Source organism: Diadema setosum, chromosome 8, assembly GCF_964275005.1.
Source record: "Diadema setosum chromosome 8, eeDiaSeto1, whole genome shotgun sequence".
Lineage (NCBI taxonomy): Eukaryota > Metazoa > Echinodermata > Echinoidea > Diadematoida > Diadematidae > Diadema > Diadema setosum.
In genome coordinates this window covers 17590865-17608945 of record NC_092692.1, presented here as the reverse complement: position 1 = coordinate 17608945, position 18081 = coordinate 17590865, and the positions used below count along the sequence as shown (strand labels likewise).

At 43.5% G+C, this 18081-nt stretch overlaps 1 protein-coding gene across 1 annotated transcript; it reads left to right on the top strand.

Annotated features, from left to right (window-relative positions):
• The first annotated feature begins 1422 nt into the window (after nucleotides 1–1422).
• Nucleotides 1423–14438, top strand: LOC140231863 (uncharacterized). The gene is made up of 4 exons (XM_072312012.1): nucleotides 1423–2164; nucleotides 12221–12356; nucleotides 12908–13037; nucleotides 13780–14438. Exons 1-4 carry the CDS (start codon nucleotides 1470–1472, stop codon nucleotides 13863–13865), a joined length of 1047 nt encoding a protein of 348 aa, XP_072168113.1. The 5' UTR covers nucleotides 1423–1469; the 3' UTR covers nucleotides 13866–14438.
• The last annotated feature ends 3643 nt before the right edge of the window (nucleotides 14439–18081 follow it).

Here is an 18081-nt window from a genome sequence, read left to right as displayed (position 1 = left end):
CACATCCTTGTTTTTGTACTTCATTTTCTGTGTTTCTTTTATATGTAAATGATGTGTATATATTGGGGGGGGGGGTTGAGCTTACTACTTGATGTCAGTTTGTATGTACTTATATATTTTTTTATGTGTTTGTCTACTTTTATTGATATCTCTGAGTGTGTGTAGATGTGAAGTAAGATAGCCAAAACAGAAATTAAATCAAAGAAATAGTTGATCTCATGAAGCTCTGAGTTAGTTCAGTTCAAGATTTTTCATTCATCATAAAATACATATAAATACAAAGACACATACAACTGCAAACTGCACGATCATAGAAAGTAGATAACTTAACAAAAGTAACATTCAAACAAATCAGTATGGAGAAGAGTGGTAAACCATTCCAAAGGATTGGATCTTTAAAAAAGATAGTGTTTCTATAAGCATTTGTTCGGGCCAAAGATAGGTAAAAATGACTGGAGTTTCGGGTATGATGATCATGAATACTACTTTCTTAACATAACTACAGGCAGCAAACCTGTGGAACACCAGTACATAAACATTGTTGAGTTTAACATATCAATTTCATATACGTTCAATGATTGTAGTTCAGGGAAAATTGGCAGTGTGTGGGGATTAAAAGGGACATTTGAAATTAATCAGACTACTTTTTTTTTTCTGAAAGACAAATAACCTTTTTATAAAATACTCAGAACAATTAGCCCACGCTGTGTTACATTAATCAATATGAGAAAATATCAAAGCATAATCATAGTCAAAATGCGTTTTGGAAAATGTCTTAGACGATACAGCACACCAACACATTTTGCTACATGGTTGCAGACGGCACCAACGTGTTCACGCTATGTTAATTTATTATCAATATATACACCTAAAATCTTTGTAGAAACAGCATGTATAATAATTATCTTAATTATTAAAATCAATAGTTATACTATCAATTTTACCTTTTTATTACTTAATAACTTATATTTCGTTTTTTCATTATTCAGAACTAATCTGTTATCAACTAATCATTTATTCAATTTCTCAATTCCTCATGGAATTAATTAATTACAATGTATTGTTATATAAACTATTTGACAGACGCTAGTGTCCCCGGCAAAAAGTTAAGTTGTAGGCTGAACAATAGATCATCATTCTCTAAATGAAGCTGGCAGTTTGTTGGATAAACATGCTACATGTTTGGGGCTGTTTGGGACGATATTTGTCTGATGGAGTTTAGATGAAATATGCTTAAAATTCAATGGGACTATAGATGTTTGCCTTGTGCAACAAAGTCTCAAAATGCGCGAGTCACATTGCACAATACAAAGATCTGGAAACCACGCCCCCTTTCGATGGGCCATGCTTCGGTCAGCACTTGTACCCGGAAGTAAGTGTAAACAAAATACGCGAGTGCAGCACCGTGCTCGATGTGACCGAGAGAATTAGTAATATTGAAGGCACACTCATCTATTTCTCCACTAAACATGGATAAGAGGAGCCTCCATTTGATAAACAGCTTGCGAGAACTCAAAGCTGCTGCCATAAAGGCCGGACTGACAAGCGAGGAAGTGGAAAATTTGATGCTGTCACGCTGCAGCGAGGAAACGAGAGACCAACGGAACGCCACGAGCAAGTCTGCCCGAGCTTCCGGTGAGGAGGAGGGTCCACATTCCGCTGATGGCAGCGGCAGAGAACAGTCGCGGACCAGATTCCATGTTTACGTAGCATCTGTGCTCTGCGTTTGCATCGCAGTTGGCTACCTTCACTTCCAGGGTCACATCCAAACTCTCCTAGACGATGGGCGCCAAATGAAATGCATCGTCGATCTCAACGAGTTCGCCATGGAAGTCACACGACCAGTTTCTTCTTGTGAAATGTGCGAAGGCTTGTCGACGTTCCCGACGTACCAAGACATAACGCGCGAGGAATTTCTCGAAAAGCACGCCTACACGGCCCGACCAGCTCTAGTTCTCGAAGGCGGCACGAAAGACTGGACTGCTCTCGATGTCTTCAGCTTCCACTTCTTCAGAGATCTGTACAAGAACACAGAGAATGCTCTGGAGTCCCAAGAAAACTGCCAGTTCTTTCCTTACATCACAAACTTTGATTCCTTCGAGCACTTTCTGAACATGTCGGAGGAGAGGGCGGCACTCAAAGGGGACCCCTGGTATGTGGGGTGGTAAGTAACTTGTCGCGATCGCAGATTACTGCTGATGGATCAAATTAAAGAGAATCCATACAGGCCTATAAAAAGGCAGAAACAAAAGGTAACCTATCACATTACCAGTTCATTCATATGTTGGCTCCTAATAATGGCCGTCACCATAATAAGATGCGATCTTTTAGTTTATATATATATATATATGTAACACGGGTATGTTGGAGAACATACAGTTGCTCTAGTCTGAGTTCAAGTTCCCTCCTTGGTAAACTCTTTTGTTTCCTGATGAAAAGGCCACCAGGCGACCACCTTAGCACCCGGCGTTTGTTTTGTAAACAAATCCCTTTCTTACCTGAGAGCTGAATGAACATCATCTGGCGTGGGTCAGCACAAGTTCTTCACTTTGCAGAACTGTGTTGATCAAGCCAGATGTGTTCTCCCCCTGCTCTCTATACAGGTAAGAATTATTCTACTTCATATACTCTCTTGCTATCTCTGTATGTTTCACACATTGACATGCCATTAATGAGTATGTTGTGTTTTGATAATCACAGGATTACCAAATTATAGATATGGTTGAGAATTCGTTATATCAAGTTATAATATATGAAGTTATGATTTTACTAATGCAGTTAACTTCTGGTCGCTGTCCTGCAATAGTAGTTTATTCCAGTTGTTGAAAACAACCGATGAGATGTATACATTATTCTCACTTTTCTATAGCCTTGATATATTCAATGAGTTAGGGATTGACCTGGAGTTATCTTTAACAAATTTGCATTTGGTAACTGGCTCAGTTGCGAGATACTGTGGCGGTAATCATATATTGGTAAGTTAAGCGTTAGCGATTTTGATAATGCTGTCATATTATCGACAGCTTAATTCATTTATATGTCGATGAATATTTTATGAGATAGGTCCGTCGCAATATTCAATGTAGGCCTATGTAGAGTGTCAAAATCAAAGTACATGCTGTATATAATGGATAGCCTTTCGTTTAATCCTGAACTTACATTGCATGTGAAGGAACTCGTGGCTTTTCTTAGCATACCATACAATATCATGTTATGTAGAGGGTAGCATCTGTGTGTGTGTGTGTGTGCGTGTGTGTGTGATTGTGTGTGATTGCTTGTGTGTTGTGGGTGTGTGTGTATGTGTGTGCGTTTGTATGTTATAGTATGAATGGGGTCTGCGCGAGTAGACTGTGCCGGCTGACCACGGCTTTTTAAGACCGCACTACGGCGGAGGGCCATTGTCAAGTTTCTTTACCTCTGTGGAGGCCGGAAAGATGTGCTGGTAGCTCTTTTGTTTCAAAGTCTTAATGGGGGGAGTCTCTCCCCATCTCCTTTTCTCTAGGCCGGGAAGAGGCGAAAAGAGGAGCTAACTTTTTGTATAGTATATGTTCACGCACACGCTGGTTAACACTTCTTTTGTACACTTTTTTGGCTTTTTAAACGCTGGGGAGCCCAGCGTCTTCTCGCCTTAGCTTTTATTTTAGTTTGTGAGTTTACAAAGTGCTTAATCCATGGCAAGGTTCTGCATCGGGGCTTTTACCAATGTACAGTATTCTGTTGAGTGTAGTTGAGAGCGTGTATGTAATGTATATATATAGAGATAAGTTAAGCCAATGTGTACAGAAATGAAGTTTGAGTTAATGAGAAATAGTAAATGTAATAGGACATCTGGTGATAGAGTAACATGTAGTTAATAGTACTAAGGGGTAGTTTGGATAATGCGTTGTACGTAATGTCAGTGTACATAGTGTATGTGAAACTTGTGATTGTTGGTTTTTGTAAATTGAAAGTATTATGTATCATGTTGAATGTGAATAAAGACTTTGCAGAACTGTGTTGATCAAGCCAGATGTGTTCTCCCCCTGCTCTCTATACAGGTGTCATATCTCGCGAGGTTAGGGACCCGTTCTTGCATCGTCACCCCCCCCCTTCTTCTTCTTTTTGTTGAGTGAACGCCCCCTGCGTCCCCTTACCCACAAGCAGGCTACGACTATACAGGCAGGAAAGCAAGTGCGCTGTTAGCTGTCGCGCTTGCAACGAAACACGGGCGTTACACGAAACTGGCGTAGTCGGCAGGATCCTTTTTGTTTATCTACAGTACATCGAGATCGTGGTACCAGAAATGGCAGTTGATATGAGTGGATACGGACGAGTGCCTGCTAGCCCCCGAGAAGACGCCAACATCGACGGCATGGCTGCGGCTAGGCAGGTGGCGAACCCCCCGACATTCATGGCGGCCCAGCAGGTGAGGAACGTCCCCATTTTCTCCGGCCAGCGTGATGGAAAAATCAGCGTGGACGATTGGATTCGGGACATGGACTATTTGCTGGCTGCCGCACCCCAGCCCACGAGTTTCGCATTCGCCACCATCATACGGAATCTAAGCGGGGAAGCGCGGCGTCTTGTTCTGAACATTCCCCCTAGTGAGCGTACTCCAGAAGCCGCTTTCCATGAACTGAGACTTGAATACGCAGATGGGAGTTGCCATGGCGACCCAATGGCGCAGTTTTATGAGAGGACCCAGCGACAACACGAGGAAGCTGGCTCTTTTGCTATCGCACTTGAGGGTATATTGTGTAATATAGAGGAGACACTTTACGACGGCACACCAATGGCGGACAGAGACGCGAAACTGACCACACAGTTTATGAGGGGCCTGCGGGATGAAGAGGTCCGGGCGAGACTGTCACCCATGCGGCCGCGACTCATGACGTTTCGAGCCCTGAAGGACGAACTCCGTCACCTCGCCAGAGAAAGGGCAACCAGGCGTCATCTTGGCCATCAGGCTCGCCGGGGTGTCAACATCCAGCAAGGGAAGGTGGCAGAAAGCAACAGGCAGAGTGGAGATCCGGCGATGAGGGAGATTCTAGCGGTGCTGAAAGACGTGCGGAAGGACCAGCAGACCCACCTGTCTAGAATGGCGGACCTGGAGAGACGGATGACGGCGCTGGAAACTAGAGCGCCGCAACAACCTTCTCCGCAGTCCATGCCACGCCCCCCTCCCCCTCCCCCGCAGAGGTCGACTACCTGCTTCATCTGCAGACTGGAGGGACATTTCGCAAGGAGTTGCCCTCCTCACGTGCCTGCCCATCCTTTAAACGGGTAAGGCCCACAGCGGTGGCTGTGGGCGTTAATAAGACTGACCTTGACCCCCCTGACTTGACAAAGACTGACAAAATCACAACCCACCCAAATAACACGACTTCAACGACTCATACCCCTACGACGAGGACAAATGACCTGGGTGTCGTGGGACCAGCCAACGAGACTCTGGTGACGATTAACGGCAAAGAGGTCAACGCACTCATCGACTCGGGTTCGCAGGTCACAACCGTATCTGAGGAGCTGTGGCGTACTCACCCTGGCCTGTGCAGACAACCCCTTAGAGCTGCTGATTTATCCGTCATTGGTGCCGACGACCACGAAGTGCGTGTACTAGGGGTAATCGACTCCAGCTTATCCATCTTAGGCTTCGAGTACACAAAGGTACCGACACTGGTGACAGCCACGACGAAGTACAAGCGTGACGTCCCTTTGCTGGTCGGAACCAATGTTATCAGAGCGTTGGAGGAGGACTGCGTGAGGATACACGGAAGAGAGTCTTTCCTACATGCTGTAGGGGAGAGGGACTCCATCTGGAAAGCAGCCCTCATGCGTCTGGGGATGGCAGATGTAAGTGGGAAGGGAGACTTCATTGGACGCGTGACTATGCATGGGCGACCTCTCCAGCTGGTACCAGGGGAGCAGAGAACTGTGAAGGGCTGCGTGCGCGGAAGGACTCCGGTTCCAGACTGCTGCGCTCTGGTAGAACCAACCTCAGCTAATGGAAACCTGACCTGTCTTCACACACTGTCGCCGGTAAGTGGAGGTGTCGTTTTTGTGACAGTCAGAAATATTGGCGGCGTGCCCATCACCCTTACTTCAGCTACCTCACTGGCCATACTCAGGGCTGTGAAGGAGATCCACAGCATGGAGTCGCCAAAAGAGCAGCAGCAAACCAGCAGACATCAAGCCCGGTGCCACACACAGACCGCGACACATCTAAAAGACATTGACCTATCGCACCTGAGGGATGACGAGCACAGAAAGCTCCAGCAATTCCTCGAGAGAAATGGCGATGTCTTTTCCCACCATTCGACGGACTACGGCCATACGACGTCGATTACCCACCAGATTCCCCTCGTCGACCCCGTCCCTTTCCGCCTCCCCTACCGGAGGATCCCGCCAGCCCTCTACCAGGACGTGAAAGACATGTTGAAGGAGATGAATGATGCCGGTGTTATACGACCAAGCAGCAGCCCATATGCCTCCCCCATTGTCATCGCCAAGAAGAAGGATGGAAGTCTACGCTTCTGCATAGACTACCGAAAACTGAATGGCAAGACGGTGAGAGATGCATACCCACTCCCCAGGATCGAGGAAGCCTTGGACTCGCTTGGTAAGGCCAAATACTTCAGCACGTTGGACCTTACTTCTGGCTACTGGCAGGTGGAGGTCGACGAGCACGACAAGGCAAAGACGGCATTCACGACTCCGATGGGCCTCTTCGAGTGCAACCGGATGCCATTTGGGCTTCAGAATGCCCCTGCCACATTTCAGAGGTTAATGATGACCTGCCTGGGGGACCTGAACATGAATTCCGTCCTCATCTACCTCGATGACGTCATCGTCTTCTCCACGACACTCGACGAGCACCTGGAACGTTTGCAGACAGTGTTTGACAGACTGAGGCAGCACGGCCTGAAACTCAAACCTTCCAAGTGCCGTATACTGCAGAGAGAGGTTGGCTACCTTGGGCACATTGTCTCCGCAAAGGGAGTAGCGACTGACCCGGAGAAGCTGGCGAAGGTAGCTGATTGGCCACGACCACGTAACAAGAAGGAAGTGCAGCAGTTCCTCGGATTCTGCGGGTACTATCGCAGGTATGTCAAGTCGTACTCTGAGATCGCGGCCCCGCTGTACCGTCTGACAAGCGGCGACCCAAGGAAGAAGAGAGGGAAGAAGACAGCTGCGCCGGTTCCCTATGAATGGTCTGATGAGTGTGAAGCTGCGTTCGCTGAGTTGAAGAAGAGGCTCACTTCTGCGCCGATCCTCGGGTACGCAGACTACTCGTTGCCGTTCACCCTAGAGACAGATGCGTCTGGACTGGGACTCGGAGCCGTTCTCTCCCAGAAACAAGATGGCGTACAGAGGGTCATCGCATATGGCAGCAGAGGCCTCAGCCCAGCAGAGACGAGGTATCCAGCCCACAAGCTCGAGTACCTGGCACTGAAGTGGGCGGTCACAGACAAGTTCAAGGACTTCTTGTACGGTAACAAGTTCGTTGTATTCACAGACAACAACCCGCTGAAGTATGCCACCTCCTCTGCCAAACTAGACGCGACAGGTCAACGCTGGGCAGCTGAATTGGCCAACTATGACTTCCAGGTGGTCTACCGGTCTGGGAAGGCTAACGCCAACGCAGACGCGCTTTCTCGGTTGCCAGCCCCCGACAAGAAGGACCTCTCCCCATCCCGCCCAGGTGATGATAGTAACGTTGAACCTGCTGTCCCCACTGCCCAAATTGCCCAACAGGTCAAAGTTCCTCAACCGCACTTCGAGGCCCTGCCATCAATGAGCGTACAGGAACTCCAGAGGGCGCAATCAGATGATGACGGCATGGCGGCTGTGATCGAGTACATCAGGGAGTCAACCAAGCCACCTAGGCGTCATCGAGCTCAACTTCCCAGCCAGGTCAAGAACTTGTTATGGCAGTGGGAGCGTCTATCCCTACGCGATGGCCTCCTTGTCAGGACGATAGCGAAGGAAGGGAGAGATGTCACTCAGCTGGTGCTGCCCACAACACTTCGACCAATGGCGATGCAGGAACTCCATGACAGGATGGGTCACGTGGGACCAGAGCGCACGCTGGACCTCCTAAGGGAGCGATTCTACTGGCCTAAGATGGAGGAGACTGTGAAGGAGTGGTGCAGTTCTTGTGAACGTTGCAGTCTCAGACGATCTGCGAAGGCAAGCCATAGGGCTCCCCTCACCACCATCCAGACGAGTCGGCCACTGGAACTGGTGTCAATGGACTTCCTGACTCTCGAGAAGTCAAAGGGTGGGATTGAGAATGTGTTGGTTCTAACCGACCATTTTACACGCTTCTCTAAGGCCTACCCGACACGCGACCAGAAGGCATCAACGGTTGCTCAGGTACTGTGGTCGAAGTATATATGTAACTTTGGATTTCCAGAGAGGCTGCTGTCTGACCAGGGGAGAAGCTTCGAAAGTGGCGTCGTGAGGGAGCTATGTAAGCTGGCCGGTATTACCAAGTCCCGAACCACTTCCTATCATCCACAGGGAAATGGGATGACCGAACGCTTTAATAGGACCCTCATCCACCTCATACGCTCCCTTGATCCCGAGGAGAAGAGAGACTGGAAGAGCCACGTCGAGACCCTGACCCATGCCTACAATTGTACCAAGCATGAGTCGACGGGGTATGCCCCATTCTTCCTCATGTTTGGACGACACCCACGACTACCAATCGACCTACTACTAGACCGGACTACAATCGACGACGACCTTGACCACGACGGATTCGTGCAGAATCTTCGGGATAACTTAGCCTCTGCCTATGCACGCACCAGTGCATTGGCGAAGAAAGCCAGCGACCGACAAAAGGCATTCTACGACCGACGATCCCGTGACGACCCTCTGCACCCAGGCGACCGAGTACTGGTGAAACGGGTCGCATTTCAAGGAAAGCACAAGCTGTCGGACAAGTGGGAACCTCATCCGTACGTGGTCACCAAAAAAGTGAGTGAACTTGTCTATGTTGTTCAGCGAGAGGGTGCTGAGACTGAACGCACTCTACACCGCAACCTCCTGACTCGATGCAACTTTCTCCCGACTGAGTGCCATGATACTGCGGAGCTTCCTCTACCAGCCGAGATTCTGACATCCTCAGACGATATCCGTGAGATGGAGACGCCGGAGACTGACGTGGAGGAGGTGGGCCAGACCTTCGTCTATGGTGGTGTACGCAACACTCAACCCATAGAGCAGCGAAATGTCCCGGACATCCCAGCTCAATCAGATGGACTGCAGCCTACCACCGAAACCACTCAGCCCCATCCAGCAACAGAGGACCAGGAGACATGTGACGGCCAGTCCACCATTCCCGCTGACGACGGCGAGGGACGACAGGCTCCGATGGATGACGGGCAGGACGTGGTGATCAACATGCCAGCCGAAGACGACGACCAGCACACTCCGGGGGTCGTCACTAGCCAGCCAACCGCCGAGGCAGCGAGCGAGACGTCACAACACGGCAACACGACTGTTTCCAGCGCAGACCAGGTAGACGAGGACAGTCAACTGAGGGTACGCAGCCGCAGACAAAGACAGCCTGTGGAGCGTCTGCAATACACGAGCCTGGGAAATATAAACCAACTCACAGCAATGCAGGACGCTTTTCGTGCTGCTTGCAACTTTGTTAAAAGTTTGACAACTCCAAATGTAAATATTTAGTGATTCATATATTTAATGGTTAAGTCTCCGAGGACGGCGACTTTTTCAGTAGAGGGGAGGGAGATGGAAGAAGGAAAGATAGATTGGCATAAGAAGGGTGAAATAGGTTAACGTTTGGGGAGCAAAATCAGGGGTATACACAAAATTTTCATATTTGGTTTCGAAATATTCCTCTTTTTGCAATTGCAATCTTTATCAGTATTCATTGGATACTATGTTAAGTGCTCGATACAAAAGCATGTATTTGCAGTGTTCAAAGACGATCACCTTGCTGTACCTGCAGATGTGACGAGCAAAATTATTGATTTTATGTATTGCATTTGATATAATTTCAATTTTTAATTTGTTCATGACGAGGACGTCATTCAATAATGATGGGGAGGATGTAACACGGGTATGTTGGAGAACATACAGTTGCTCTAGTCTGAGTTCAAGTTCCCTCCTTGGTAAACTCTTTTGTTTCCTGATGAAAAGGCCACCAGGCGACCACCTTAGCACCCGGCGTTTGTTTTGTAAACAAATCCCTTTCTTACCTGAGAGCTGAATGAACATCATCTGGCGTGGGTCAGCACAAGTTCTTCACTTTGCAGAACTGTGTTGATCAAGCCAGATGTGTTCTCCCCCTGCTCTCTATACAGGTAAGAATTATTCTACTTCATATACTCTCTTGCTATCTCTGTATGTTTCACACATTGACATGCCATTAATGAGTATGTTGTGTTTTGATAATCACAGGATTACCAAATTATAGATATGGTTGAGAATTCGTTATATCAAGTTATAATATATGAAGTTATGATTTTACTAATGCAGTTAACTTCTGGTCGCTGTCCTGCAATAGTAGTTTATTCCAGTTGTTGAAAACAACCGATGAGATGTATACATTATTCTCACTTTTCTATAGCCTTGATATATTCAATGAGTTAGGGATTGACCTGGAGTTATCTTTAACAAATTTGCATTTGGTAACTGGCTCAGTTGCGAGATACTGTGGCGGTAATCATATATTGGTAAGTTAAGCGTTAGCGATTTTGATAATGCTGTCATATTATCGACAGCTTAATTCATTTATATGTCGATGAATATTTTATGAGATAGGTCCGTCGCAATATTCAATGTAGGCCTATGTAGAGTGTCAAAATCAAAGTACATGCTGTATATAATGGATAGCCTTTCGTTTAATCCTGAACTTACATTGCATGTGAAGGAACTCGTGGCTTTTCTTAGCATACCATACAATATCATGTTATGTAGAGGGTAGCATCTGTGTGTGTGTGTGTGTGCGTGTGTGTGTGATTGTGTGTGATTGCTTGTGTGTTGTGGGTGTGTGTGTATGTGTGTGCGTTTGTATGTTATAGTATGAATGGGGTCTGCGCGAGTAGACTGTGCCGGCTGACCACGGCTTTTTAAGACCGCACTACGGCGGAGGGCCATTGTCAAGTTTCTTTACCTCTGTGGAGGCCGGAAAGATGTGCTGGTAGCTCTTTTGTTTCAAAGTCTTAATGGGGGGAGTCTCTCCCCATCTCCTTTTCTCTAGGCCGGGAAGAGGCGAAAAGAGGAGCTAACTTTTTGTATAGTATATGTTCACGCACACGCTGGTTAACACTTCTTTTGTACACTTTTTTGGCTTTTTAAACGCTGGGGAGCCCAGCGTCTTCTCGCCTTAGCTTTTATTTTAGTTTGTGAGTTTACAAAGTGCTTAATCCATGGCAAGGTTCTGCATCGGGGCTTTTACCAATGTACAGTATTCTGTTGAGTGTAGTTGAGAGCGTGTATGTAATGTATATATATAGAGATAAGTTAAGCCAATGTGTACAGAAATGAAGTTTGAGTTAATGAGAAATAGTAAATGTAATAGGACATCTGGTGATAGAGTAACATGTAGTTAATAGTACTAAGGGGTAGTTTGGATAATGCGTTGTACGTAATGTCAGTGTACATAGTGTATGTGAAACTTGTGATTGTTGGTTTTTGTAAATTGAAAGTATTATGTATCATGTTGAATGTGAATAAAGACTTTGCAGAACTGTGTTGATCAAGCCAGATGTGTTCTCCCCCTGCTCTCTATACAGGTGTCATATCTCGCGAGGTTAGGGACCCGTTCTTGCATCGTCACCCCCCCCCCCCTTCTTCTTCTTTTTGTTGAGTGAACGCCCCCTGCGTCCCCTTACCCACAAGCAGGCTACGACTATACAGGCAGGAAAGCAAGTGCGCTGTTAGCTGTCGCGCTTGCAACGAAACACGGGCGTTACATATATATATATATATATATTGCTCACAAGTTTACCTTTGTCAGTAATTGATTTGTGTTTTCTGTGCAGCTCCACATCAAGAATTTTAGAGTACCTGAAACATATCTGCAAACTTTTTTTTTTCACATTTTAATTGCTTCCAATGCTTACAGTAAAAAGAAAGTTACTCAAAAGCAATGTACATCAATGCCAACAATTCAGCTAGTAGATTTAATTTTATCTGAATGAAATGGATTTAGATATATAGATGTTCTTCCATGTTCACATACCCACTCACTCTCTCTTTCTTCCAGGAGTAACTGTGATGCTGCTGTATCCGCCAAGCTGAGGGAACACTACCAGATGCCCCACTTCCTACCAGAGGGGACAGAGTCTAGCGCCACCGACTGGATCTTCATGGGAGGGCCAGGAAAGGGGGCCAATGTTCACGTAAGCCACGCCTCCCATTCATTCATATGGGAACTGGAAGCCAAAAATTTGAAATTTCTGTGTGTGTGTGTGTGTGTGTGTGTGTGTGATTTATTCTCGAGTGCCATGCTAAAAAGTAATTCTGTTCTGGTTTTTTTTTTTTTTCTTATTTTCTGGCGGTTGAATCTTCCTCTTTTGCCAAGCAAACTTTTATCAATGACAGTTACTCACTTGCTCTCTCTCTCTCTTTTATTTTTTTTTTCTCTCTCTCTTTTATTTTTTTCTCTCTCTCTCTTTCCAAGAAAGAAATTGGAAGAAAAAGAGAAATGTTTGGACCCTTTCTTTTGTGTCATGGGCATTCTCATTTACAATGTATATATGAATACAAACAGAACTTTTCTCACCAGTGTCAATGAATGCAAAACTTTCTGAAAAAACAAATATATGAATATATACTCTTTGGACAATTTGACCATTAATTACCAAACAATGATATGTAACAGACTCTCACTCAAATAGCTGTGTTACTGTTTGTTATAATGGGAGTGCACTGTATTACTTTCATGTCTCAGATTGACAATGTCTTCAGGCCGTCATGGCAGGCCCAGATCCGAGGATCCAAGACCTGGACCCTCCTCCCTCCCCCAGAATGTGAACACATCTGCCACCAGCTCACTGCCAACATGACCGTCGGGAATGTCAGTAAGTGCTAGCCCTGTGCTGTGTTCACACTGTACCCCACATGATTGCAGGTGTTTCCTCAAAAGCTCCAGAAGGCAAAGGAGTTTTATTAAACCAATCAGAAAGAAGAAATCAGTGGTGCTTGTTTCCATGCTCTGTCTTTCAGAAAGAGATTCTTGACATCGACTTTTTATTGGACACCAAGAAGGGAAAACAAGTCGTATAGGCAGACAATGTTTGAGAGCTGCTCCTTTGAAATTATATAGATTTGTAGAAATTGACATCATGCAAAAATAGTGTGGGATGGGTTATGTAACAATAAATCTATTGACTTCCCCCTTTTACCTAAAGATAGAAAGCTGCTGAGATGAAAATAAATTATGTCCACATTTTTGCAGAATATGCAACCTATAGATGGAGAAGCAAATGTGCTGATCCTCATTCACCATAAAAACTCATATACTGTACTTTGTTTGCAGATTCCCTCTGCTGTTGTGAAACCATCTATAATGCAGGATCATAAACTCCCAATCAATCCCCTTTTGATTATGATGGCATTCCTGTCATTTCCTGAACATTTAATGTTTACAGTTTTACCATTGAGTCACTATGGTCAAGCTAATGGGGGAGGTGACTATGAAGACAATTTGGATCTCCCATCAAAAATGAAGTATATCTCAATGAGGTTTATTATACATCCTCTTGGACAGCTTTACTTTGTAAAATTGATTTCAAGAACATATTGTGGTATTATTTCTTCCAGTTATTGTGGACACCAACAAGTGGTATCACAAGACCACCATCCACCCTGGAGATATCAGCATCACCATTGGATCAGAGTATGATTGAACCTGTCCAACAAGGAAGCTTCCTCCAGCATTTGGTGAAAAATGGCTCTGGTATCTGAGCATCTCTAACTCCGCCAGCCTTGGTTTTCAAATCATCATGGCCCATGAAATAATAATAATAACAAAGAATAGCCCTTCATTCTATAGTTTGTTGCAATGTCATAATTTGTTATTCATGTCACAGGGTATGGTTCATGAGCAAAATGTATCCTGTTTATTTTTTCTCTTATTTTTGTCTGTACGCATGCTTTGAGGTAAAGTGAAGGTGCAATGTGTGCACAAGTGAAAGAATACGAGCACCATTTCTCATTGTCTGTAGCTCAAAACAGTACTACATAAGACTTGGTTTGGTAAACATTGTGAATCCAAATATTTTGTTCTCCTAAATCCAACGGCTATTATGGAATGATTGTCAAAAGACTTCTCATGTGGTATCTGTAACAATCAGTGCTTACTAATGTAAAACTACAGTGATCATAATTGATCCAGATACAGTCACGTCATCACAGCAACTCTTTTTATGAAGGCTTCATCTCATTTACAGATTGAGTAATTGGATCACAAGTTGTAGAAGAAAATTATTGCCATCATTATCATTTTGAAATTTTAGAACAAGAGGACCAACAAACTAAATGGATAAAACAAGTAGTAATTTAATATGTTCTCTGCATTACACTTTATTACCATGATATTGCAATATTTCATGGTTGGCAAAATCACTTGGAACTCAGATCCCCTTCATTATTTTTTTTTTTTCTTGAATGAATGAACTTCAAAGACCAAGGCTCTAAAACTCAAAACTGTTTTTCAGATGCAAAAGGGTTTCTTAATGTGGTAGAGCTGGATGTATTTCTGCATAATTAAGTTATACTTGAAGACAGAGAGAGAGAAAGAGAGCATTTCTACTTGGCCAGCCTAGACTTGGAAGCATATACATTCCAGCTTTCCTGACTGTTATACATATTCCACTCAGTCTCCAGGATGTAATGATTCACTGTGTAATCCAGGAACTGTCTGTTATACTTATTATTATTTTTTTTACAGTGTATTGTAAACATTCAACCCCTCTTCAAGAATATCTTCTCATAGTTTTGTCTTTCATCCAAGTCTTTATCACTAAAGAGGTTTATCTATTTACAACCTGTAGTATGTGTGTGTGTGTGTGTGTGTGTGTTCCATTTATGTGTGTATTTGTGTAAATGTTGAAAGGAATAGGAGGTGGGATATTTTGTTTTGTTTGTTCTGAAATAATCTCTTCTCTTGAAATGTCTTCTCTCTATCTGTGCCTTCAGAAGTTACTATGAAAATATAGGTTTGTGTGTATATTTTGTTAAAATACAGTACTCTACTTTCAGCAAACAATATCCTAACGGTACCTCCTTTCTGTACGAGCTATCATACGTGATTTGCACTGCGCCTATGTGTTTTTATTTTGATTACTCTGAAATGAAAATTTATTTTTCTATAATGTGCTGTAAAGGTTTTGATAATAAAAAGTTCTATGGCAATGGAATACCAGCATATTGTCCAGCACACTTTTTTCTTGGTTCATTACTTCATATTTATTGTGTATAATGATTTAAAGTTGGCATTCATGATTGTGTACTATTTGTTTGGTTGTTGTTGTTCTTGTTGTTTTCTGAAATAGTTTAACAAAAAAAAAAAAATCCGTCTGCATTTTACGGGGTTTTTTTTTTCATTTTTTCTTCAGTTTTTATTGATCAAATCGATAGGTAGCTCATACAAACCAAAGTGATTACGCATAACATGATTATGCAGAGCAGCATTGAAACTTATAATGTACGTACGAGTCACAAAATGTAAATTTAGAATGACAACATTGTAGTCTCTGTCTCTAAATGGGAAAAGTCATTATTATGATATTATCAAACTTCCACTTCTGAAAATGCAGTTAGAGATTATTCTTCGTTGACATAGTTAATTATGTGTCCTTGATTTATTTTAGGCGAGCTCTGCATTTCACGATGTCAAGGGTGTTGTTACAAAATGGACATAATATTTTGAGAGAAGAGAAATAGGCCTAAAAAATAAACATTAATTTTGTCAACGGTAATATTCGAAGGATTTTTTTTTTCTGATATATTTTCAATAAGAAGTCATCCCCGATAATAATGTCAAACACAGGGCATTCATAAGACACATGAATTGTTTCCGGTTCTTTCTCACAAAATGAGCTGTGTGTTACTATATGGAAATCCTTTCTTCGTATTTTGAATAGAAATGCATTAATTAAATGTAACTTACGTACTGTAGGTGAAAAATAGGAAATAATGATCTCAGAAGAACTCCTGTCACACTTTAGGTGAGCTTTCATTCCGACCCCTTTCTCAATTAAGAACAACCCCTCCCAATTGTCTCAGGTAATATGTCATTCCATTATCTTATCAACCTTCTAGGACAGACTTTTTTCTTGTCACTGTATGTGTTCAAAGTTTTATCTCAGAACCCTTAAGAAACCAAACAAAAGGATAATCTCAACACATTTTGTACAAAGAGAAAGAAACATACGTCTGATTGATGAAAAATTAAATCTACGCCTTTTTTTTCTGTCAAAAATCTTCGAATTCATTGACGGGAGATTTAGGGGAACACGCCTGCCGTCCCTCAAACTCCTCAGACTTTTTTTTTTTGGGGGGGGGGGGGCAACGATACCGTTCAATAGCATTGACCTGTCTCTATCTCGTTAGATGAATAGATTACTGACATTCAACTGATCAACTTACTGTACATACATGTATTTTAACAAATACACAGTGTCCTTATACTCTGAGAAAAAAAAAGATCAACTTTCTCCTTTAAAATGGCTGTGACGTGACACATGTAACGACTTTAAAGGTGCATCGTAGCACCTCTCTGGTCTGAAAGGTGCATTCGTTGCACAAAAAAGTGGCAATGTTGCGCCTATTTTTCGTATAGAGTGTAATGCAATGTAACTACAACTTTTGTAAATTTAAGTGCCCTCTGTGATGAGAAACAGTTAAAATCATACCGGGGCCGGGGGGTGGGGGGGGGGGGGACATTTCAATAACGGAAGGGGATCTAGAGGCAAATTATAATCATGACTGCCCCGGGCATGTTTTATGAGGGGCAAGACTACCGCCGCGCCCCTTTCTTGGAAGAATCTGTGGTCAGAATGATATATTGACAATTCTTGGTTGATCCTCTTTACTTTGATGGGTTTGTATAACATTTCTCAAAGTTTAAGTTACAATTTGTTTCTTTTTATTTGACTAGATTCTTTTGGGGCTTTATTTTTATCAAGGTTCGGCCGTTCTTTGCACTGACTATCCCGATTGTGCAAGATGGGTCTGAAATTGGGTCAACCACCCTCTCAACCGTGATTCAATGATTGCTGAAAGGTTAATACATGTTGTGATAGAATTATTCAGTTTTTTTGAACCATAATACCATTAGAAAATATCGATGCGTGTATATATAAAAACAAAAATGGGTAAAAAGAGACTCGTGTAACCTTGACTGTGTGCAAAATAAATTGAGAGTTGCTCAACGCCTAGGTTGATACAAAGAAATGCCGCTATGTCTAGTACTCTCTGTATAAGAATGTTACACTCGATTTTTTTTTTCCATGTGTCAGTTTTTCCCAACTTTTCACTGATTTCCTCTGATTTTTTTTCTGTTTTCATACAAAGCAATCGTAATGATAAAACAGGATGAAAAATACCTTTAAACGGCGACTACTCGTAGGGCCGATTGTATACAATACGCATTGAGTCTATATATACGTAGGGCCTAAAGGCACCAAACAGGAACAGAAATAGCTGAATAGTATAGAAGTCATGTCGCTTGCCCTGATGGTGACGACGAGAATGCTCACGTGGATGATGATGTTCGCATTATGTTATCGGTGATGTAATATCGAATATATGACGATGACCAACATACCTTCATTTCCCTTTTTCTTTTTCTTTTTATGAGCATATATATCTATTTGCACTCCTTTTCGGAGTGGTAGGTCCCTACATGTAGAATTACACACAGTCATATATTGCAGCAAGCACAACAACAAAAACATTTTGTTGAATAGTTATACTTCAGACTGAAGCTCTTCAGGTAACGTCATTGCTTTCTGCGCTTGTTGCTCTTGTTGGTGCAACTGCTTCTCTCGCGCAACCAGAACAAATTCATCCGTCGCGTTGACAGTTCCACCGACTGTACTTAGCTTCCTGATGAACGTA